This window comes from Coptis chinensis, chromosome 6 (genome assembly GCF_015680905.1).
Source record: "Coptis chinensis isolate HL-2020 chromosome 6, ASM1568090v1, whole genome shotgun sequence".
In the NCBI taxonomy this organism is placed as follows: Eukaryota; Viridiplantae; Streptophyta; class Magnoliopsida; order Ranunculales; family Ranunculaceae; genus Coptis; species Coptis chinensis.
The window spans coordinates 1446912-1468869 of record NC_141461.1 but is presented as its reverse complement, the minus strand read 5'-3'; the positions used below and the strand labels follow the sequence as shown (position 1 = coordinate 1468869).

The following is a 21958-nucleotide window of genomic DNA, read 5'->3' as shown; positions in this document are numbered from 1 at the left end:
CTTAGAAATTAGGCAGTTGTGCCACTCCTCTCTGTTGCAAGAGAATGAATTACTCCACAAGTCTGTTGAGTCGTTTTTCTTTTCTGGGAAAATCTACCCGAAGGGTGCATGCTTGTGCCCCGCCTTGTAGATTGTAGTAAATATTATTCTTAGCACATTTCTCTCTCATAGAGCAAGCAATGTGGATGTGAAGAAACGATATTGAGATTTCAGGCTCCACGATCAAGTTTGTGTCGATGGTGCTCAGATGTTGACTTTTGATACATCAATAATTTGTGCTGGGTGTGCAAACAGCGGTCTTTAGGCCACTGGGTCTTCTTAGTCCATTTCTCTTGAGATTGTTTGTTATTCTTAGTCCAATACATATGGATAAACGTATTTCAAGTTTGTGTCGAAATCAATGATGAGGACTTTGGGCGATCAATGGTTTTCTATGACTTCTCTGATTAATGATCAACTTAAATCAATGGTTTAAATAATAGGCTCAAATAAGTGGGTGGGTTGGTGTAGTATTAGTGATGTGCAAACTATGCTTTCATTAAAATTTAGGCCACATACTTTTTTTTTTTCCGATAACCCCAGGCCACATACATATACATACTTGTTGGAGTTATTTATGTTACATAATTAATTATTAAAGATCCCTCTCTCACAGAACCAATAAAGTTCACAAAAGAAAAAGAAAGGATAAAAAAATCTGCAGTTGTGAATTGTGATTAAACAATTATCTCCCTAATCATTTTAGAATAATAACCATAATCACTGCCTACCATCCTTTTTCCTTCTTTCCCAACCCATGTGTTCTCTTTTTACATTTAATTTCATATAATAACTTGTGCAAAGCAAAATCACTTCACTTTTCTTACTGTAAAACACAGTCTCCAAAAAGCTTCAAGGACCATCTTTCCCTGTGTCCTGCATTTATCCCATTCCCCTAGCCAAACACACCCGACACTGTTGGCCTACTGCAGTCTATCTCACTCAAACATAAAAGTACAAATTTTAAAACAGCAACAGCTTAATTAGAATACAAAGAGAAAAACAATGGAGACCTCATCCTCCATGCTCTTCCTCCTTTCTCTCTTCACATTACTTCTAAAACCCTCTATTTCTACAACTATACTTGTAGATGGACTTGCAGAGTGGAAAAATCCCAGTGTACTTGTTGGTGACACTATCAGTAAGTTAAACAACATTTTTTTTTTTTTTTTTTTTTTCTTTTTTCTTATCACACTTATAAAATAAAACTGACATGTCTCTTGTTCTCTCTTTCAGTTTTCAGACACAAACTACACTACAACCTCTACATTTTCCAGAACAAAAGAGCCTTCAAAGTCTGCAACTTCACTCAAGCTATCCTTCTCACTAAACCCAACTCCAACTCCTTCACGGTATCATTTCTTCCCCTTTTCTTTAATTGAGTATTTTCAAATATTTAGCTGAACTAGCATTTTTCTCTGTGTCTGTGTGTTTAGTGGCACCCCTCACGCCCTGGTTACTTCTACTTCTCATTCAACAATGGTTCTCTAAAAGCGTGTCGAGATGGTGACAAGCTTCCAATAAGGGTATCTCTAACACCACCAGAATTAGCACCTCAGGAAGCTCCATCACCAAGCTCTGGCGGGCTTGTGTCATCTACTCCAGCAACTCAGTGGCGTTTCCTTTCACCTCAACCAAGTTCAAGTCCAGCACCAACAAGTACTAAACCTGTATTGCCAGATAAAGGTGGTGGAATACCTTTTATCAACAGTAATCCAGCTGTTCCTCTGCCTACTGGTGAAACTGATGCTGCCACAATTAGCCCATTACCCATTTCTAGTGGTGTAGTACAGGTATCCATGTGCTAGTTTGCTTTGTTTTTTTTCACTTTTATGTTTTAGATGGTCTTTGTCTTTTGTCCCTCTTTTGGGAAATGTTATGAAAATTTTTGAATTAATGGAGTTTCATTGGATTCTTTGTTCGGTGGTTGTGCAGATGGTGGGGCTGCGTTCACTTCAAATTCTTCTCTGTTTTATGGTATGGATGATGCTTTACTAAAAATTGTATATGATGGGCTGGGTTCAGTTGGAAACTTGGAATATGTTTTTATGTCACAAAGCTAGCTAGTTAGAACTTAGAAGTGATTTTGTAATCCATTCAACTTTTAGAGTGAGAACTCATGAATTCCTTCAACTTTGCCTTGTATCTAGTATAGTGTAGTATGTGCTTAGATCATAACTAAAATTAGTCTTGTTTTTACTTTGTAATCATTTCATGAGCATCTTTACTATGCTTTTGACATCCCATCAATTATCCTTGGCCATTTTTTTCTTTCCCTCTTTCCCATCAATCTGTTGGCTTGAAAAACCTCTAGGACTAATCTAGCTTTACTGGTAACTATTTGTAGAGAATGTCTTTTTTGTTGGTAGACGGTAGACCCTCCAAAGAATAGTTATAGGCATTTTTATGTCTGGAGTCATTTCATAGCCATTTCTTCCTTTATTTGTACACAGTATAATTTTATAGCTATATTTGTAATGATGTAATGATGTAGCCATTTCTTAATAGGGTCATTATTTGAGTTCTTCATTTCGTATCAAGTTGTATGATTCTCATCGTCAAAACCTTACGTAGATAGAATGATTATGGTTGATTCATTGCTATAATGCTAAGAGTATAGTAATGCTAATGCAAGTCAATGAGGGGGTACACACCTCACAAGTTAGTTGCGTCCATCATTTCTCTTGGCAGTGGGAATCATTCCATATTTCTATGTATGTACTGGCTATTCTGGCTTCGAAGTAATTGGGAGTGAGCCTATTTGAAGTGATTAGGTTGTCAAAAAGGAACCTCTGGCTAAAGTTTTTAACACGATAGGAATGTCTAATGCTCTCGTAGTTTTTAATAATGTTTAGTGTTATTGTGCTAAGGCCACGGGATCATAGTGTCTGTGTCTCACAGTGGGCTGGACAACTAACTTTCACATTTATAGAATGAGGTAAAGCATGCGAACTGTCAAAGACAAATGAAGTGAAGTATACAAGAGCACGAGCTCAGTACCTAGAGTAGAATGAGGTATTATGAAAATATTGAAAATTTGAAATCACATGCACGCGAGTTATATGCTGAATGCTGGATTTTTATTAGGTACTGGCAATTAGTAGGTGATCATCTTATTGTCTTTGATGTCTGTCAAGTGTCAATAACCTTAACTCCTTAAGGTTGATCATCTCCTCGCAACCACCTTTATAAGTTCTTTCTTAACATCTGTATCTTGCACCCCTAAAGATTGTCTAATTCAATATTGGAGATTGTCTAAAGTTTGGTTCTAGCTCAGAAATTGAAGGGAAAAAACAACTAGAGGTTTCAGCAATATTGCAACCTAATTAGCTAACTAAAGGTGGCTTCAATAATACAGTACCAAGATCTGGGTGATTCATGATCAGGTCTAGTGTGAAACCAACCTCGACGTATGAGTAGTTAAGAACAAACCTTCATTTTTGGCAACTTTCGGCTGACTCAAATGCCTTGTAGAACATGCCATGGGATAAGTGCAACACAAGTACTTCTGAAATTTGTCAAACTGACAAAGCTGTAAACTAAAGTGTAGCTACCATTCTTCCCTCCAAAGCAAAATAATAATAAAGCACCCATTGCCTCCCTTATTCCATCTGTGATACCAATCTCAAATTAAGAATCAATGGATACGTGCTCTAGAGTTTAGACTCCTACAGTACCTACCTCCTAATCCTATTTAGATTGCAACATTTCATATATTATTCTTCTACTTACAATCCCAGAAAATCAAGAAGGTGAATTGCAAGCGATAATGGAGTTAAATTAGGACTCAAAATCCACGAAAACCAAAGATGATCTTACGACTACTGATCTCCGCATAGCTAAAGATCACTCTGGCATTCTCTTCCTCTCCAGAGAAGATGAAAACATGTTTGTTCTCACTGCTCATCTTAAAGGTAACCTACTTCTTTTTGTTCTCCATGTTATCATTTTTCTTTTTGGTTATTGTGCTATGTTTGTGAGATTGTGAATGTCTCGCATTACTGCAGGTTTCAAAAGGAAGAAAATCAAAATTAATATAAGCAAAGATAAGTCACAAATTTCAATAAGTGGAGAGAAACCAGTTCAAGAGATGGTGATGAAGAGATGGATAATGCACAAGAAAGAAGTAGAGTTGAAAGGCTTCAAAAAGGTTTTCCGGATTCCTAATAACGTGAATGTTGATAAAATCCAAGCCAAGTTCAACAAAGAAGACACAATCTTATCCATTTTCATGCCGAAAGCAAGCAAAGGAATCCAACGAATTAAAATAGAAGAAGTAATAGAAGGTGAGAGTTCTCAAACAAATCCAGTTCAAGCAAATGAAGTACAAGAAACAATTCAACCAGAAATTAGAGATGTAGTTGAAGAAACGACGTTGAAAAAGTTACCTGAAACCGAATACGAAGAAGCAAAAGAAACAGTTTCTCCAACCAACGTGATAGAAGTTCCTGAAACAATAGCAAAAGATCAAGTTGAACAAGTTACAGAGCCGGAACCAGAACAGGTACTTGAAGCCCAAGAAGAAGAAGATTCTTCATTACCAGAACAAATGAAGAATGAAGAGAACATTGAAGAACCAGTGAAAGTTGAAGAAGATCAAGAACTTCAGCATCCGAAACCTTTACTTGAGGATCAAGTTAAAGAGATTCGAAATGAAGATATTCAAAAAGAAGAAGAAGCAATCAAAGAACAAGTGAAAGAAGAATCAGAAAACTTGCCAACTCATATTCCAGAACCCAAAGATCAGTTGAAAGAAGAACGGGCTGAAGATCGACAAGAAGAAAGTTTTAAAGATGAGGAAAATGGGAGGGAAGAAAATAAGAAAGTGGAGGAGAGGCGGTTTTGTGGGCCTTGTATTTTCGCGGGATCAGCTTTTATTGGGTTTCTTATAGTACTTGTAATTCAATTGATAAGAAGCAGTAATAAGTCCAAAAAATGATTACTGATCATTTGACAATTTGTTCTTATTAGTAATAATAAAAAAAATGTTAGGCTTCTGTCTCAAATCACTAACAGTATTATCTTGCTTCACAATAATCTGTGTCTACTAGAAGCAGCAAAACAATCATTTGAATAGAGCAAAAAATTACAATATCTTATTGTTAATATAATAGGTCTGCACCATTAGGGTTTTAATTATCCAGAAGTTATCCAAAAGTTCATAGCTTGCAGGAATATCAATGCCAACAATTTCAAAAGAAGAAGAGGAGGAAGGAGCCTCAAAGTTAAAAATACAATCCAATCCAGTTAATGAGACGATGGAAGCAAATCGAGACTCACCTTCCAGTGCTAATCTTCAACTCAAAGCATCAAAAGGGCCCTATGAAGTACATAAAAACAAAATAATCCTAATCATGATGTGTCTGAATCTTTCTTCATGATGTTCATATTAAACTCAACCTAAGAGGGCTTTCAACAGTCTTCAAGTCTGGATTTTCGAGTCAGATGAATTGTTCAAACTTCCCAGTATGTTATTTAGAAGCTTCCCCTTATCATCCACAACTGGTCCGACTTCATCCGGAATGAAGGAGAAGGTCTTAGAAGGCTTCTTCCGTCGTCCTCCAATGAGAATCTCTCGGGTTTTATCCACCCAAACCTCAGACGAAAGCTTAGACTTGTTCCTACAAGAATCCACAAGATCGTCACTGTCATCTAACCTACTCTTTTTTCCATTGTCATCCTTGTGCCATGAATCAAGAAGCTGTAGGAGCGAGCTGTCTTCCTCACTCTTCCTGGTCACCCTTTTTCCATCCAATCCATCTCTGACGGGAGACTCTCCATCGGAATCTGAAAACTCATCTGACAAATAAGAATTGTCATCAAAATCTAAATTTTCCTTTCCTTCCTTTGTTTCTGCATTATTCTCTGACCTCATGCAGTTCTTGGGCTTAGAGATAGGCCCAAGTTCCTTCCACGCACTATCAGGATCATTGTCCTTCCACGCACTATCAGAATCCGAGTCACTTGCCTTTTTGGCACCATCATTCTCCCATACACTCTTGGGGATAACAGCTTTTGATGATTTTGCTGAAGATAAAACAAAATTGAACTCTACGGCTATCCCGGGGATTGTTTCCAATAGGCCTGACAGTTTCGGGTAACCAAGCTTCTGATAATCCAAAGCGTACCCATATTTTTCAAGAAACATAGCTTTGAAGCAGCTCATACCGAACCCTGCTGGTTGGTTCTTTAAAGTTTCCAGCACAAGTTTCTGACAATCTGCTAATATCTCACTTTTGGACTTCCCACAAGCAACTTTGTTCCTTTCATTAGAACCTGCTACAGTCCAACTGTAAACTTTGTTTCCATTTCCACTCCCATGATTAACTGATCTCTGCAAGTTAGAGTTTGACAAATCTGATGAAAACAAAGAACTCAATCCATTTGAAATGTGAGGCTTAGATGCAGAGGTTGATGTAGACAAAGGATGAATTAGTGCAAAAGGGAAAGTTCTGGAGATGTTTTCTTCTACCCATTTCTTCTCAGAAATTATTACATCTATTAAGTGATTGAGATCATCAATGGAAAGAGTGTTAAGATGTGGAGCATAGACCTTCTGCAACTGCTGTGCAAGCTGTTCCCTGCAGAAATCCAGATCAATAAGAACTCTGATTAAAACTATACTGTCAGGGAATGGTGTTCTCAAAGTTTTGCAAAAATGTAGATACTATCAAATAAATATATGGGAGAAGGTGGCGGCGTCTATAAGAGATGTAGGGACATGGCACGGCAAAAGGAATCGATTCTTCACATACAAATTCACATTTTAAAACGAAAACATATTAAATTCAGAAATTAAAGTAAACATTTTCTATAAGGCTGACGTAGATCACAACACTGGAAATCTAATATGCAGGAGTGTCACCAACATATTATTTGACAGATCCGGTGGAGTAAAGTGTTGTTTTCCTTACACAGCAATAAGCTGCCTCAATATGACACTCACATTGTTCCAGTTTATCGGATCCAGAGAGACTTATATACCATCTTTTTAGATTGGTAAACTGAAATTTCACTATAAAAAAAGAGGGAAAAAAGAAGAAGAAACAATGTATGTTAAGAAGTTCTATACTTAGAGTTGGGTAAACATCGTGCCAAATCTGAAGAGTACGTATTTTAAAATTACTTCAAGCTACAGGAAAAAAAATATTGCCAAAAAAAACATAAATGGCCAATTGTGAACTTTGGAGTCACACTATAATTGGGAAGCTAATGACTCTCAAGAAAGGGAAAATGCCCAAGACAAAAGTTAAAAGAAACAAACCAAAAGAATTAATCACCATTCAATGTGAGGGGCTGGATGGCCAAGAATTAATCACCAACAAAACAGGAACACAAATAATGAGAAGGATTTATACAGAGTTGGAGAGAAACCTGGTTTTCGATTGGGAGATCAAGGCTGCACCTTTTGGAGTGTGTAAGAATAACTGCATATTCTCCCAAAAAGAAACCTTTGAGAATAACTCACTATTGTCAGTTTTATTGTTTGTTTGATTCAATTCTTCCCCACCTTGTTCACTTGTATTATCAGGATTTGCCTTGGATTTCCCAGATCTCCACCAGTTCACAGTCCTACCAAACATACCTACTCTCCGGCTTGATTTATTTCTCCCTTCAGAATCCGTTATATCTTTTTCTGTAGAAACTGATTTATTTATATTCGACAAAGAATCTAAACGGGAAACTGATTTCTCCTCAGACTCTCCCTTCTCAACATTATCAGCACTAGCAGAACAAAGTTCAGGAGAAGTAGTATCCTTAACAGAAGAGTCAACATTACGGCCAAAAAAAGTTCTCCACATTCTTCGAAAAAGTCCCACCTTAGGAATGGAGTCACTTTGCTCCGTAGGATTGGAATCAACCTCCTTAAGATCTACATCGTTTTCTTTGTGGTCAACTGGAGGAGGAGCTTCTGTGGTTGGGGCATGTGCTGGTGATGATGATTTTTCTTTCACATCTGTCCTTGAAACACATTTTTTGCCTTTTAGTTCAGCAGTTACCATTTTGCTCCTGCCACTATCATTAGCTTCCAAACCTGTGGACTGTCTCAATTTAGAATTAACTGGTTTGGCAACTTTTGGCTGATCAACTGGCCCAACGACCTTTTGTCCATCAACTGGCTCAACTTTTGGCTGATCAACTGGCCTAACGACCTTTTGTCGATCAATTGGCTCAGCAACTTTAAGCTGATCAATTGGCACAACAACCGTTTGTCGATCAACTGGCCTAACAACCTTTTGTGGATCAATTGGCTCAGCAACTTTAAGCTGATCAACTGGCTCAACAACCGTTTGTCGATCAACTGGCTCAGCAACTTTTAGCTGATTAACAGGCTTGAGATCTTTTGGCAGATTAACGTTTTCGGCTAACTTCGGCTGAATACCATGGACAAGTATCTGACCCTCCTCAGCCATATCAAGCTTCAACACATTGGGTATTGACCTAAGCAAGTGAGAGAATTTTTTATGTCCAAAGAAGTCTTTATCCATCTGCACCTTGTTTTTCATTAATTCACTGCGGAGCTCTGTAATAAGAATTCCTTTGGGATATAAACTCACTACTTGACGAATCCGATTCACAGTAGCGGTTGGAATTGGCCGAATTTTAGCATCTGTGGTAGCATCTGAAGAATGTTCAGCTTGCACACAAGCTGGCTGCCCCGTTTCTGGGAAGAGGTCTTCTAGAGGCCCTTTATACTGGCCATACCAAGACTCCCATGGGCCATCTGGGGGCTGGTTAAAATGCTTTCCATTATAATTTTCCCCTCTAACCAGATGGTTCCAATGCCACATGATACTTGCAGCACTGCAAAGTACACCAGGAGCAGATTCACCACTGGCAAGTAATATATTGTAGTTATTCATCCTCAAACGATGTAAAATGTTTGCAAAGTCTGTGTCCCCAGAAATTATGAAAAGATGTGCTGGTGGAGGATTTTGAGATACCCAAAACACAAGATCAGCAAGAAGAGCCCTGTCAGCACTGTTCTTTCCACCTGCATCAAAATAAGTGTGATTATCGCTGGCAAGTTAACAACGAAAAAGGAACTGGGAACATACTGATTCCAGAATAGTGTAAGTATGTTTGGCACCAAATGGTGATTTATAAACTTCGTGTTCAGATTGGCAAACAACCCGAATGCACGAATCCATAACGGTTATTATTCTATTCTAATGTAACACGTAAGGAAACACAATAGCTAAAATTCATGTAACCAGTACACAAGGAACAGTCCAAATAAATAAAAGGTCCGGGTACAAAAAAATTTAAACAATTGTGGCTGCAAAGAAAGAAACACTTAAAAACCTCAGATGAATGTTTATACTTTAATTTGATTTTCCAATACATACAAGGTTATCCAACTAAACAAACTCCAAATATATTGGAGGACAACATAGTTTAAACTTGAAACAAATAGCACAGGTAAATCATTAAGGAGCTACTTTGAGAGTTTGAGGGCTTTGTGGGAAAAAAATCCCGTGGTATGTAGCGCATCAAGGTCAACTATACGAAAATGCCTTCTGAATTCAAAGGGACAGATCCCTTTGCCTATCCCGTTCATTTCATCATTTGGCATATCCAAGGTTACAAAGCATTTCCAATGCCGCTCAGGTGCAAAAAACCAATGAAAGTGAAACCAAATGTTACATAGGAAGACATAACCTTACGAGGAAAATACAATATGAATTTACATTCAACACATACCAAGACTCAAAGCTCTTTACAATTACAAATAGGAAACTGTAATTTCTTAAAAGTCGTCTAAACCAACTCATAATGAACCTAAAACCTTAAAGAACTTCAAATCAATAAATGAGAAGCTCAAAGAAACAAACCCTGCAACACAAAACCCACCTTGTGGACCCAAGATCTATAAGACAAACTTCAAGCACGAGCCATCGCTACTCCCAGTCATGATTGAATCCGTCAACAATTTTGGATATCAAACGGCCAAACCAAAACTCATACCCCCAAAATACACACAAATAATCTTGTTTCTTGTCTTTAAAACCTTACCACGAAGATTCTGGCTGAATCATGCGCGGAAGAATTTTAAATTCACAAAACAAAAGGATAAACTACTCATGTATAAACTTTCAACACCAAATTCTCATCCAATCAATTACAAGCATTTTTTAGGACCATTTCCAAATTCCACAAAGCCTAAACACCAAAACAATTTAAACAAAATCACAGAAACTAACCGCGAGGAACATGATTAAGCGAAACACCAGTCAAAGAAAGAATTTCCTGAGTATTCCTGGAAAGCTGAATAAAATCGCCAAACGCCGTAATACTAACAGGCCCTTTAATCCCATTAACTCTAAGTGCAGAAGTAATCCTCTGTGCAACTTTCATAGCATTCACACCACAAGGCACATTACAATTCTCAAAATCCCACCACACTGAAACTTTAACATTCCTATTCTGTTCGTCATTACAAACATTTCTATTATATTCATCTGAAGAAGAAGAAGAAGAAGAAGAGAAAGAATGTGAATTTGTGGTTCTTTTGGTAGAAGTTGAATAGAAGAGGAAGAAATGAGAGTAGAGTGAAGTTGTTGATGAAGAAGAACGGAAAGAAATGGTTTTTGAGGCTATGGAATTCATTTGGTGTGTGTGTGAGTGTGTGAAGTGAGTGAGGGTTTAGGGTTTAAGGGGTTTTAAGGATAGAGAATTAAATAAGGTTGGAGAAAGGCTTTATTTTAGGAATGAAAAGGAGAGAGGGTTCCAAAACCTTTCTTAAACCCTACAAAATTTACTAAAACTATATATATATATATATATATATATATATATATATATTTTTTTTATTTTTATTTTTATTTTTTTTTATTGGCAAACCTATATTAAATGAGATCAGTATTTATAGTTAATATATATGAAAGTTGTTGGTTAGAGATAAATAACATTTTTGGTTAAACCAAAATTTGTTTTAATTGATTAGAGATGGTTAATTAGAATTATGGACAAAAGAACTAAGAGATGCACCAAAACAAATTTACTCTCTCAATTCGAAAAATCTCCACTCACTTTCCTTTCTCACTCTCCACTTTTCAATCCTAGTTTTACCAAATCAATGTCGACCCAAACCCGTACCATTTCCAGCACTCACAACTTTTCTGTGTAATTTTATTTATATTTTGTTAAAAAATATATAATTGTATAAATAGCAAAATGAAAAGTATGTTTTACACAAGTTAGTGTTTTGTGTAGGCTCCTCCAACGTTACAGAAAAAAATCTAGTTCAAAATAACAAATTGTTCCATAGTCGGTATATGAACTCGGGTCATTTCTCCATATATAAACAAGAATAAAATATAAATCAAAGTGATCCTTGGTATATGGTAATAAAGTTTTTAATTAACTTCAACTAATCAAACATAAGTTATTCTACAACCTATAATACTACATCATATTTTTTGTCTAATATACATTTTTTATTGATTCATAGAATACATCGGCACATAAAACCTAAGAACGAAACTTTTGAATTTTATTATCTTACAAATTTTAGCTAATTTATTAATTAAGTATATTAACCAAAATCAATATTAAGAAAACCTATTATTTAAACGTGATAATTAATTTAGCAAGATTATACTATAAATAAAGAGTTTAAGAGTAATCAAACCCGGTACTTCGCCCTAGCCCTCAATTCTCTAAAGAGAGGGCTGAAATGAGAGCTAGGGCTTCACAATTTTAGCATTGCCCCTCATAGGCCCGTCCCTCACTACATGAGAGGGCCCGGCCTTCAAGTCATACGAGTTTAATGGTTTGAAGGCCGGCCCGGCCCGTTTTATACGCCTAGTCCTGGAGGCTGGAAGCCTTCAAATCATACCTTTGTCTGGGCGTCTGGTTCAGGACTCATTGGGCTTGCCCCAACTGGGCTTCTCCTAAACCCAAACTGACCAAAGGACATTAGGCCTCAGTTTGATTCGGGCTTTGGGCCACATATTTCTCCCGACTTCTCTTAACAAATTTTCTCATCAATGTAACTTGTATTTTGCATATGGGAAATTTGGAACACCTCCAAAATCCTAATTAAGTTATCAATCAAAATGATACTTGTTAGAAACACAAAAATATAAGGGATAGAACTAAAGAAGCGCAAGAATTCACTGCTGAAAGTCAGGTGAACTAGATGAAAGGGAGTTATATGCACGACACGACCACTCCAATGAGGAGATGGGACACTAGGACTAGAAGCAACATACACCCGGCCAAGCAAGCGTGTCAAGAAAGCATGCTTAGGTGAATTGGAACAAAGAAAATCGAAGTCCCTGTATCAGGGGAGTTAACTAAATCACAGAGAATGTTCTTATCTAGAAAAAGAAGAGGTATGTGGAATAAAATAGATGTAATTCTCTTGGACGACTTATGTATATTTTGTTATATTTAAACAATGAAATTGGATTGGATGATCCTTTGACGAAAACAAGCCGTAACGCCTGTGAAAATAAGATTTTCTATCTTTTGGCCAACATTCATTTCAACAAAAAAATATAGCTTTCTGTTGAATTAGTTATATGTTTTTTCTAACATTGGTTTTGTTTGTACGAAATCTCATACTCTGATGTCAGTACTCCATGGTTCCTTTTGCTTCGACCTCTACCATGAGATATTTTATATGTCATTATTAGAGTACATCAAGATAAGATCATGCGATTTGTAAGAACAATGGGAAATGATCACATACAATAACTACAAAATTAAACGTCGTATTAACACTGAAAGTTCTAGAAATCAAGGATGTGGTATATATATTTGTATTGCAGTACGTTTAATTTCAATGGTGTGTGTGTTTATAAGGTGCCAAGAAAATTGTAGTCCAAAATCATCTAGTACATTTTCTAGGCTAGCTTGTGAAACAAAAATTACCATTTTCAATTTGTCTTTGTTCCGCGCGTTAAGGCATTTTGTAATAAACAGGTTCTGAAGTTCCAACATGTCACGTAAGTGCATGGCTCTAAATCTCGCCGCAATTTGCTACATGCCTAAATTTTTAAATGGCAACCAAACCCTATATAAGAGTCTAACTACGAGCTCTATGGTTTTATATCAACTTACAATAACTTCAACAGTTAACCGAAAAAGAAACTTCCAACTTCAATATCTATAAAAGTGCTAGGCGGTTCGATTCAAATATAGCATTCTCATCAGGCTTCGATCAAGTATGAAACACTATGACATGTTTTCCTTTCTCCCACTTCTTTTCGTCATGTTGTTCTCATTATCAACAGCAAATACGGTGTATGATGTGGTTCAACTAGGTGCTATATCTGATGGTAAAACAGATTGCACCAATGCCTACCTCAAAGCATGGACACTGGCTTGTAACACGGTTGGCTCGGCAACAATCACTGTTCCACCCGGACGATATTTGCTAAAAGAAATCGTCTTTGGTGGAGAGTGTAAGAATTCAGATACCACCATATATATTAATAATGAAGCGACGTTAGTAGCACCATCAGATTACAATGTCCTTGGCAAAAGTGAGGCTTGGATTAAGTTTGAGAAGGTCAATGGTGTTTCCATATATGGTGGAACTCTCGATGCACAAGGGACTGCTTTGTGGGCTTGTAAGTCCGGTAATGGGAAGTGTCCTGATGGAGCAACGGTACGTATGTAAATGCAACTTAACCCACTTCTAGGACAAAATCTGAACAGAAATCCTTAAACAAACTTTGTGCTCACTATAAACAATTACTTCTATGGTACTTCTATTTCTATCACTATGATATTTCTTGCATTAATTAAGTTTATGAATGATCTTCTTGTGAAAATTCGAATCAATTTTCGATGCATTATACAACTCTTTATTCTAGAACGATTTGACACCGGTTTTACTGTCAAAATATTTTATTTTAGTAAGTATATAATCTAAACAAATTAAATCTTCTTCCTTGACGAAAAAAAAATAAAAGCCATCTCCTTCCTGCCAAAACTTCTTCATCACTATACTACTATTACAACTTTTGATTTTTGATGAACTAACAATCTAAACATACGTAGCTTGTCTTCTATTTCCATTGGTTTTACAGAAGAGCATTACTTAGTTGACTTCATTGACTTGAATGAGTCTTGTCCTGAATCCTGAAGGACTTGAACAATGGGCTGAACACGCGTACTTCATGAGTAGATGCTAAGCTAAACTATTGTTTCTGAATCTGCTCGATCATAAGATGCATGTGTAAACTGACTAGCTTTTTATTGTGTTGCAGTCACTCAAGTTTATTGGTTCCAGAGACATTGTGATCCAGGGATTAGCATCGACAAACAGCCAGATGTTTCATATCGTCATAAGTGATTGCGAAAATGTCAAGGTGCAAGAAGTGGTCGTCACAGCCTCAGGCAATAGCCCTAACACAGACGGCATACATGTGGAATCATCAAGTGGTGTAACAATCACGAGGACTAGCATTAAGACAGGAGATGATTGCATCTCCATTGGCCCTGGGACTACGAACTTATGGATCGAAAATGTTGCATGTGGCCCTGGACACGGTATCAGGTGTGTGTTTGTGCAACAGCTGCAATCCTGAAAGAAAGTTCGTTTAAATGACAATATTCAGACTGCTCTAATATGAGAAAATATCTATCCTTGTCAAATTCCAGTTCGAGTTCATTTACTTTCTTTTTGAAATTAATGCAGTGGCCGGTACTAATGTGCGAATTATTGATTCTTATATTGCAGCATTGGAAGTCTAGGCAAGGAGTTTAATGAACAAGGAGTGCAAAACGTGACCGTCAAAACTGTTGTTTTCACAGGTTCTCAAAATGGACTGAGGATAAAGACATGGCCAAAACCAAGCAACGGATTTGTAAAAGATGTACTTTTCCAAGATGCCATAATGAACAACGTTGAGAACCCTATCATCATCAACCAAAACTATTGCCCTCACAATGACGATTGCCCCAATAAGGTATATTGGTATAATACTAGAACATGTACGAATTTTGGTTCAAAAAATGTATGTAGTTTTACTTCTGTATATATGTTCTGTTCTTCTTAATGTAGGGTTCCGGTGTGAAGATTAGTGATGTTACATACAAAGGGATCCATGGAACATCAGCTACACAAGTTGCGGTAGAATTTCATTGCAGTGTCCAGCAGCCATGCCGTGGAATCATATTGGAAAACGTGGATCTAACTTATCAAAACAAAGCTGCGCAATCCTCGTGTACAAGTGCAGATGGATCTACTTATGGCGTAGTTCATCCATCAAGTTGTTTGTAGAAACTAGAAAGTACATTTATCTACTTAGTAACACAAACTAGATCGAAGATATAAGCAATTGTATTCGTTGGTGATATCCTCACCGTACCATTTATACGTATTACATCACATTATGAGATTGAATGCTTGAATACGCAACAATTGCAAAAAAAAAATTGCTACTTGTGTGTGCTATATACAGCAGGATAATAATATTCCAAGAACTTAGAATAGAAAAAAAAATAAAAAATAAATAAATAAATAAATAAATAAAAATCACAGATGAGTTCAATTAGAGGTAACTAGAACCTTATTTTTCATGTAATGCAAAAGATCGAGTTCATCTTTGTTCTTCAAAATAACTTGAAACTTACTCAATTTCCAAGTACTAACCCAATTCATGAATCATATTTTGAAGAGTATATTGGTTTTGTTTCTCATTAAGTTCGATTATGGTTAGCGCCCTTTTACATAACTGTGATGAACTCCAATGACTCTTTAGTACATTATTTGTTCTACCAGGTAACTGTTGGAATCTTCATGTGTATTTCAAATACTTGTGTGTTGTTTAGTCCCACATTGGTGAACCACCACTAGGAAGTGAGGTATATGAGGTGAACCTCTAACATAAGGGTGTGCCCTTAGGGTACAAAGGCTTTTGTGTTAGGAGGGAGGACTCACCCAAAGCCACGCGCGCCCACCCCGCACCAAACCGAGTCATGACGTGGGCTTGGGCTGTTTGTCTAGTGGGTAGTGGATTACCAATTGCCTAAGAATTAGAGAGGTGTCCTTCTCCATCTATGATTCGATCATACCTCTATATAAACACTGCTGTGTTCATAAGAGAGATCAATTACAGCCGCCAGAGAGAGTTATATTGCTGTTCTAGAGGGTAGTCTGTTCTAGTGCAAAGTCAGTTATATTGCTGTTCTAGAGGGTACTACCCTCCGCTCTAGTGCAAAGTCGGTTATATTCTTTGTTCTAGAGGGTAGTCCGTTTCTAGTGCAAAGTCGGATCTAGCTGTTAACCATTGAATCCCGTGGAGGAAAGGAAGGCATGCTTGTTGCCTTTCGCACCATTGGAAGGGCTTAAATCTTTCCTTAAGGACGGACATTTAATCCGTGCCTTGGTTATTACCGCTATTCCTCCTTGTCTTCTATTGTTTTCTTTATCCGCATACAACAATCTTAAGGAAAGATCAAGATGTCTACACCTCGTTAATACCACGATCAAAGAAACTAATGCAGGTCATGGAAGTAACCGCTATATGAGAGATCTTTGCACCTCTACTTGAATGCTCGCATAACTTACCCAATGTGTCAAAGATTGAATCCTTGTGGCTCACACTTCAAGCGATGGAGAGAAAGGGTGTTCACAGCCCTAGATGTACTCAACTATGCAAAGTATCTCAATCGATACAAAGATCCGGTGGAAGGTTCTAATGATTTCGAAAGAAATCAAGGCTTTAGCTCAATGGGAATAAGGTATGTCGTCATGCTATTTTGAGTACCTTGTCCAATGAGATTTTGATATTTATTGTTCAAATAAGAATGCACATGATATATGGGAGAGTTTGAACAAGAAATACATAATAGAGGATCTTTGGTACTTTCGAGAAATATGCTATTAGGGAATTTTCTAAAGTTCCATATGAGAGAGGATAGAGATGTAACGTCTCAAATCCATGATTTTCATGTCTTGATTAATGATTTGAAAACCGAGGGTATTAATTTACCCGAATCCTTTGTTCTTTGGATGTTTGATTGAGAAACTCCCCGAGTCTTGGAAACACTATAAAAATAGTATGAAGCATAAGCGCGTAGCATGACTCTTGAGGATGTGATCATTCACATTCACATAGAGGAAAAGAACAAGACTTCGGGATGAGGTGTTGTCTAAGGAATTTCATTCTAAAGCCAATATCGTTGAAGGTAATCCCAAAGAAATCTAACAAAACCTCTAAGAAGCGTAAGTCCAACAAAAATAAGAATTTCAAGGTCAAAGGCACTTCTTTTAAAAGGAGTGGTACCGGCAATGGAAATTGTTATGTTTGTGGTAAACCCGGACATAGGGCTTTTCAAAGGCGGACACAAGAAAGACAGAATCGATGATCCTCCCAATGCTAATCTAGTTGAGGGAGATGATATTGTTTCTTTGTCGTGTCAAGTGTTCATAGCCACCGGAAGAGGAACTTGGTACTAGATTCGGTGCCACCCGCCACGCGTCTGTGGTGATGTTGAAGCCTTCTCGGACTACATACTAGTGAAAGATGAAAAGGTCTATATGGGTGACTCTAGGTGCGTTTCTGTTGAGGGAACATGCAAGGTTCTTCCGAAGTTAACTTCGGGAAACCCTTTCACTTAGTAATGTTCTTCATGTTCCCGAGATTAAATTCGAATCGATTTACGTCCCTACCTGGGGAAAAGCGTCCAAGGTGACTTTTGAGAGTGACAAGTTTGTTACGACAAAGAATGAGGGTTTTGTTGGTAAAGGTTATTGTAATAACAGTGGTATTTTCATGTTGAATGTACTTGACAACATTATTATTAATAAGAATGAATCGCTTCGCTTATTTGCTTGACTCTTTTTAATATATGGCATGGTAGACTAGGACATGTGAATGTTCAAGATATGAAAAGGATGAAAGCATGTGGTTTATTGTCTAATATTTCTGATTTTTCTAATGATAAATGTGAAATATGTCTTTGAGACTAAAGCCACGAAGAAACCACAATAAATCGTGTCTAGAGATAAAAACCGGATTACTAACTCTTATTCATACGGATTTGGGTGAATTCGTATACCATGTCTAGAGGGGGAAGTTTTATTATATTACATTCATAGATGAGTTCTCTAGTTACACCATGGTATATTTACTTAGACACAAGCATGAGGCGGTGAGATGTTTCTCAAGTACAAAGTCGGTTGAAAACCGAACAACTGTAAGATTAAGAGACTTGGCCCGATAGGGGTGGAGAATATGAGTCTAACCCTTCCGGGACTTTTGTGACAAGAGTGGCATTATTCATGAGACTACTCCACCATACTCTCCTGAGTCTAATGGAGTAGCCGAAAGGAAAAACAGAACACTTAAAGAGATGATGAATGCTATGCTTGTAAGTTCTGGAGCTTCCCTGAACTTGTGGGGGGAAGCAATCCTATCTGCTTGCCATATACAGAATAGGATACCCAACAAGAAAACAGGGAATAAGACACCATATGAGTTATGGAAAGGTCATGTACCTAACCTGACATATTTAAAAATGTGGGGGTGTCTTGCTAAGGTTCTTGTGAACGAACCTAAAAAGAGAAAATTGGGACCTAGAACTGTTGATTGTATGTTCATTGGTTATGCTCATAATAGTGCTGCATATAGATTTTTAGTAGTAAAATCGATAATAACCTTTGTCGATGCTAACACTATTATAGAGTAAAAAATGCCGATTTCTTTGAGAATTTGTTTCCTTTGAAAATTGGCATTGAGAGGTTGGTATAGGAGTGTAAAAAAAAACCGTTGACCCATCATCCGGTAGGGTACCCGGTCTTCACCCGCCACCCAAACCCGCGACCGACCGAAAATAGACCCGCCCGCCCGCCGCTTTTATGCGGTCGGGTTATGGGTGTAGGTTCTATGTTCAAACCGACCGTCAAAGCCGCTAACCCGCGACCGTGTCAAAACCGTTGACCCAATCCGGTTGACTCGCTGAATTTCAAGACTCTAACTCTAATATTTTTTTGTATTTTGTTTATAATTTCTTTTAACTTTTGTAAAATTTGAGAGATATAAATACAAACTTATGAGTTCAATATCAATTTCACATATTCAAGTTTGAACATTGGAAAAATATCGAAATTCAAATTCAACTTTTGAATTTTGGAGAAGATAAATCATTCATCCTTGTATTCATTTTGAATTATTTTAGTTTATATTTCATTGTTTTGTACCATAGATCCTCGCTCCCATCTTCATTTTATCATGCTATGGAAAATAATCAATTTACAAATGGTAAATCCACGATAAATAAGTTTCAAATTTACAAATATGGTTTTGGATTCAAATTCAAGTTTTTTATTTTTTTTATTTTTATTGATTGATTCCATTTTTTCTCTATCTTTGTGAATTGGAAATATATTACTTGCAGAATTAGAAAGTTTTTTTTTAGTGAAATTGGGTAAAAATGATAATTTTCACCCGACCCGGATGACCGCCAAAACCCATACGTAAGGCCACCCCAACGGGTCAGGTGATGGTACTAAGACATGACACTTCAACCCGCCCGCCCGCCCGTCGGGACCACTGATTTGTATCCCCTAACCCGCCCGCCCATCCCGCCCATCACTATTTGACCCGCGGTTGACCCACCCCCCCACCGTATTACACCCCTAGGTTGGTAGCTCCTAGTGAACAACAATCAACAGATCCCGAAATTTCTGAATAAGAAATTGGAAGAGTAAAAGAGACGGAAATCCACCAATTTTGGTGATGACTTTTACACATTTCTTCTTGATGATGATCATGACGATATAATGAGGCAATCAGTTCGAGATGCTCCTTTCCTCGGAAGGATGCTATACACTCGAACTAGATTCGATTATAGCTAATCACACATGGGAGATAGTTGATCTACCTCACGAGGCTTAAACCTATAATGTTACAAGTGGATCTTCAAAAAGAAATTGAAACTAGATGGTTCCATTGAGAAATACAAGGCTAAACTTGTAGTCAAGGGTTCTCTCGGAAAAAAGGCATTGACTATTTTGATACTTATGCTCCCGTAACTAGGATTTCTTCTATAAGAGTTCTAATGGCTCTAGCTGCTATTCATAATTTATTTATTCATCAAATGGATGTAAAACCGCATTTTTGAATGGTGATCTTGATGAAGAAATATATATGATGTGACCGAGGTATCTGATAGTACCGGGAATGAGCATAAAGTATGCAAGTTAGTTAAGTCTTTATATGGGTTGAAACAAAGCCAAAACAATGGCATGAAAAGTTTGATGTGTCATGATGTCTAATGGATATCACATAAATGATCTTTGATAAATGTATTTACTTCAAATCTTTTGATGTGAATTCATATGTGATTATCCGTCTATATGTGGATGACATGTTAATCATGAGTCCTAGCCTTGATGTTGTGAGAAACACCAAGATGTTTTATCCTCCCAATTTGAAATGAAGGATTTGGGAGAAGCCGATGTGATTCTTGGAATCAAAATCATCGAAAACAATGATGGCTATAAACTTTCACAAGAGCATTATGTTGAGAAGTTTTGAAGAAGTTTAACTTTTATGATAGTAAGCACATATGGACACCTTATGAGGCAAATAGTGAACTTGAAAAAATGCTCAACATGGTGTACTTCCTATCTAGATATGCCCAAATTATTGGTAGTCTCATGTACTTGATGAATTGCACTAGACGACATTGCTTATGCGGTTAGCGAAGCTAAGCGGATACACTCATTGTCCTAGTCGAACATTGGAGTCGTTAGAGATTAGCCAAGTACTTGAGAGGAACAATGAATTACGGCATAAGGTTTAGACAAACTCCACCGTGATAGAGGGTTATTGTGATGCAAACCGGATATCCGATTCTCATGATATCAAGTCCACTAGTGGTTATATTTTCACCCTAGGTGGAGGTGCGGTCGCTTGAAAATCTTCTAAGCGGACCTTGATAGCTCGTTCAACCATGAAGTCCGAGCTTATTGCTTTAGATAAAGCAAGTCTCGAGGGTCGAAAGTGGCTTAGAAACCTCTTGGCGATCTTCCTATTGGTACAAAACCGCCTCCACCGCATACCTATGCATTGGATTTGTCGGTCCGCAATAGCAAAGGCAAAGAGCAAATTGTATAATGGGAAAAGGGCATATTAAATGCGAGACTACAGATCTATAAAGCAAATTTGTTGGAATCTGGAGTTGTGGCTCTAGATTATGTGAAGTCGAGTTAAATTTGGCCGATCCTCGACAAAGCCACTTAACAGAGACAAGTGGTTGATACGTCGAGGGGATGGGACTTTTGCCTTAGATAGAGGGCTTACATCGACGGCAACCCCACCTATGTGATTGGAGATCCCATGAAGTAGGTTCAAAGGGAAAAACAAGTCACCTCTCGTTAAATCTGGTATGCTATTGTCTTTATTTGAGACGCGTCCACTCTATGACTAGATAGCATTATTGTATACTTTGTATAACTTGAATAGCAATGAGAAAAAAAGGATGAGTTATTTTACTCTTAATGGAATCCATAGTCCATTATTTTTATGAGATAGTGTATTTTAACCGCTATGTACACTTGATGGATATCCACCTACGTGAATGTAGAACTGGTCGGTTCTTATGAGTATTCGTGCAAATACTCTAGAGCATTCACATAACACGAAGCGCTAAGGGCAAAAGCGCAACACCGCAGAACGTATATATAATGAAGGAGCAATGTGGGTGCATGTCCTCTATTTTACTACAAGGGAATGTTGGTTCAAAAAGATTTTTTAATCCACCACTTTCAATGTATTATAAGACATGTTACCCTATGGTAGGTTCAAGCCCTAAAAGCACCAAGATCTTATGCATTGTTTTTTCGATTCTCTCTGGCATTTTGTTAACCCATTTCTTTTGTAATATCCTATTCCAAAATAGTGGGGGACTATAAGTATTTTGAAATAGTGGGGGATTGTTGGAATCTTCA

At 37.3% G+C, this 21958-nt stretch overlaps 4 protein-coding genes across 4 annotated transcripts; 3 read left to right on the top strand and 1 right to left on the bottom strand.

Annotated features, from left to right (window-relative positions):
* The first annotated feature begins 1015 nt into the window (after nucleotides 1-1015).
* Nucleotides 1016-2172, top strand: LOC147490570 (uncharacterized). The gene is made up of 4 exons (XM_086565798.1): nucleotides 1016-1180; nucleotides 1276-1391; nucleotides 1476-1832; nucleotides 1975-2172. Exons 1-4 carry the CDS (start codon nucleotides 1045-1047, stop codon nucleotides 2035-2037), a joined length of 672 nt encoding a protein of 223 aa, XP_086421924.1. The 5' UTR covers nucleotides 1016-1044; the 3' UTR covers nucleotides 2038-2172.
* A 1668-nt stretch (nucleotides 2173-3840) lies between these two features.
* LOC147490569 (uncharacterized) lies at nucleotides 3841-6095 on the top strand. Its single transcript, XM_086568691.1, has 2 exons — nucleotides 3841-3953; nucleotides 4047-6095. Exons 1-2 carry the CDS (start codon nucleotides 3926-3928, stop codon nucleotides 4976-4978), a joined length of 960 nt encoding a protein of 319 aa, XP_086424817.1. The 5' UTR covers nucleotides 3841-3925; the 3' UTR covers nucleotides 4979-6095.
* Nucleotides 5110-10747, bottom strand: LOC147490568 (uncharacterized). The gene is made up of 3 exons (XM_086568690.1): nucleotides 10245-10747; nucleotides 7414-9034; nucleotides 5110-6620 (listed from the first exon to the last, which is right to left on the bottom strand). Exons 1-3 carry the CDS (start codon nucleotides 10648-10650, stop codon nucleotides 5462-5464), a joined length of 3186 nt encoding a protein of 1061 aa, XP_086424816.1. The 5' UTR covers nucleotides 10651-10747; the 3' UTR covers nucleotides 5110-5461.
* A 2392-nt stretch (nucleotides 10748-13139) lies between these two features.
* LOC147490567 (polygalacturonase-like) lies at nucleotides 13140-15398 on the top strand. Its single transcript, XM_086565998.1, has 4 exons — nucleotides 13140-13660; nucleotides 14265-14554; nucleotides 14738-14966; nucleotides 15062-15398. Exons 1-4 carry the CDS (start codon nucleotides 13217-13219, stop codon nucleotides 15278-15280), a joined length of 1182 nt encoding a protein of 393 aa, XP_086422124.1. The 5' UTR covers nucleotides 13140-13216; the 3' UTR covers nucleotides 15281-15398.
* The last annotated feature ends 6560 nt before the right edge of the window (nucleotides 15399-21958 follow it).

Excerpts from the sequence above, each read along its gene's own strand:
- LOC147490567 (XM_086565998.1), top strand. The coding sequence starts at position 13,217 with ATGAAACACTATGACATGTTTTCCTTTCTCCCACTTCTTTTCGTCATG. Across the intron at positions 14,555-14,737 it reads GGCCCTGGACACGGTATCAG|CATTGGAAGTCTAGGCAAGG; the intron begins GTGTGTGTTTGT and ends CTTATATTGCAG. Across the intron at positions 14,967-15,061 it reads ATGACGATTGCCCCAATAAG|GGTTCCGGTGTGAAGATTAG; the intron begins GTATATTGGTAT and ends TTCTTAATGTAG.
- LOC147490570 (XM_086565798.1), top strand. The coding sequence starts at position 1,045 with ATGGAGACCTCATCCTCCATGCTCTTCCTCCTTTCTCTCTTCACATTA. Across the intron at positions 1,392-1,475 it reads CCAACTCCAACTCCTTCACG|TGGCACCCCTCACGCCCTGG; the intron begins GTATCATTTCTT and ends CTGTGTGTTTAG. Across the intron at positions 1,833-1,974 it reads TTTCTAGTGGTGTAGTACAG|ATGGTGGGGCTGCGTTCACT; the intron begins GTATCCATGTGC and ends GTGGTTGTGCAG.
- LOC147490569 (XM_086568691.1), top strand. The coding sequence starts at position 3,926 with ATGTTTGTTCTCACTGCTCATCTTAAAG. Across the intron at positions 3,954-4,046 it reads TCTCACTGCTCATCTTAAAG|GTTTCAAAAGGAAGAAAATC; the intron begins GTAACCTACTTC and ends GCATTACTGCAG.
- LOC147490568 (XM_086568690.1), bottom strand. The coding sequence starts at position 10,650 with ATGAATTCCATAGCCTCAAAAACCATTTCTTTCCGTTCTTCTTCATCA. Across the intron at positions 9,035-10,244 it reads GCTTAATCATGTTCCTCGCG|GTGGAAAGAACAGTGCTGAC; the intron begins GTTAGTTTCTGT and ends ATTTTGATGCAG. Across the intron at positions 6,621-7,413 it reads ATCTCCCAATCGAAAACCAG|GGAACAGCTTGCACAGCAGT; the intron begins GTTTCTCTCCAA and ends GGATTTCTGCAG.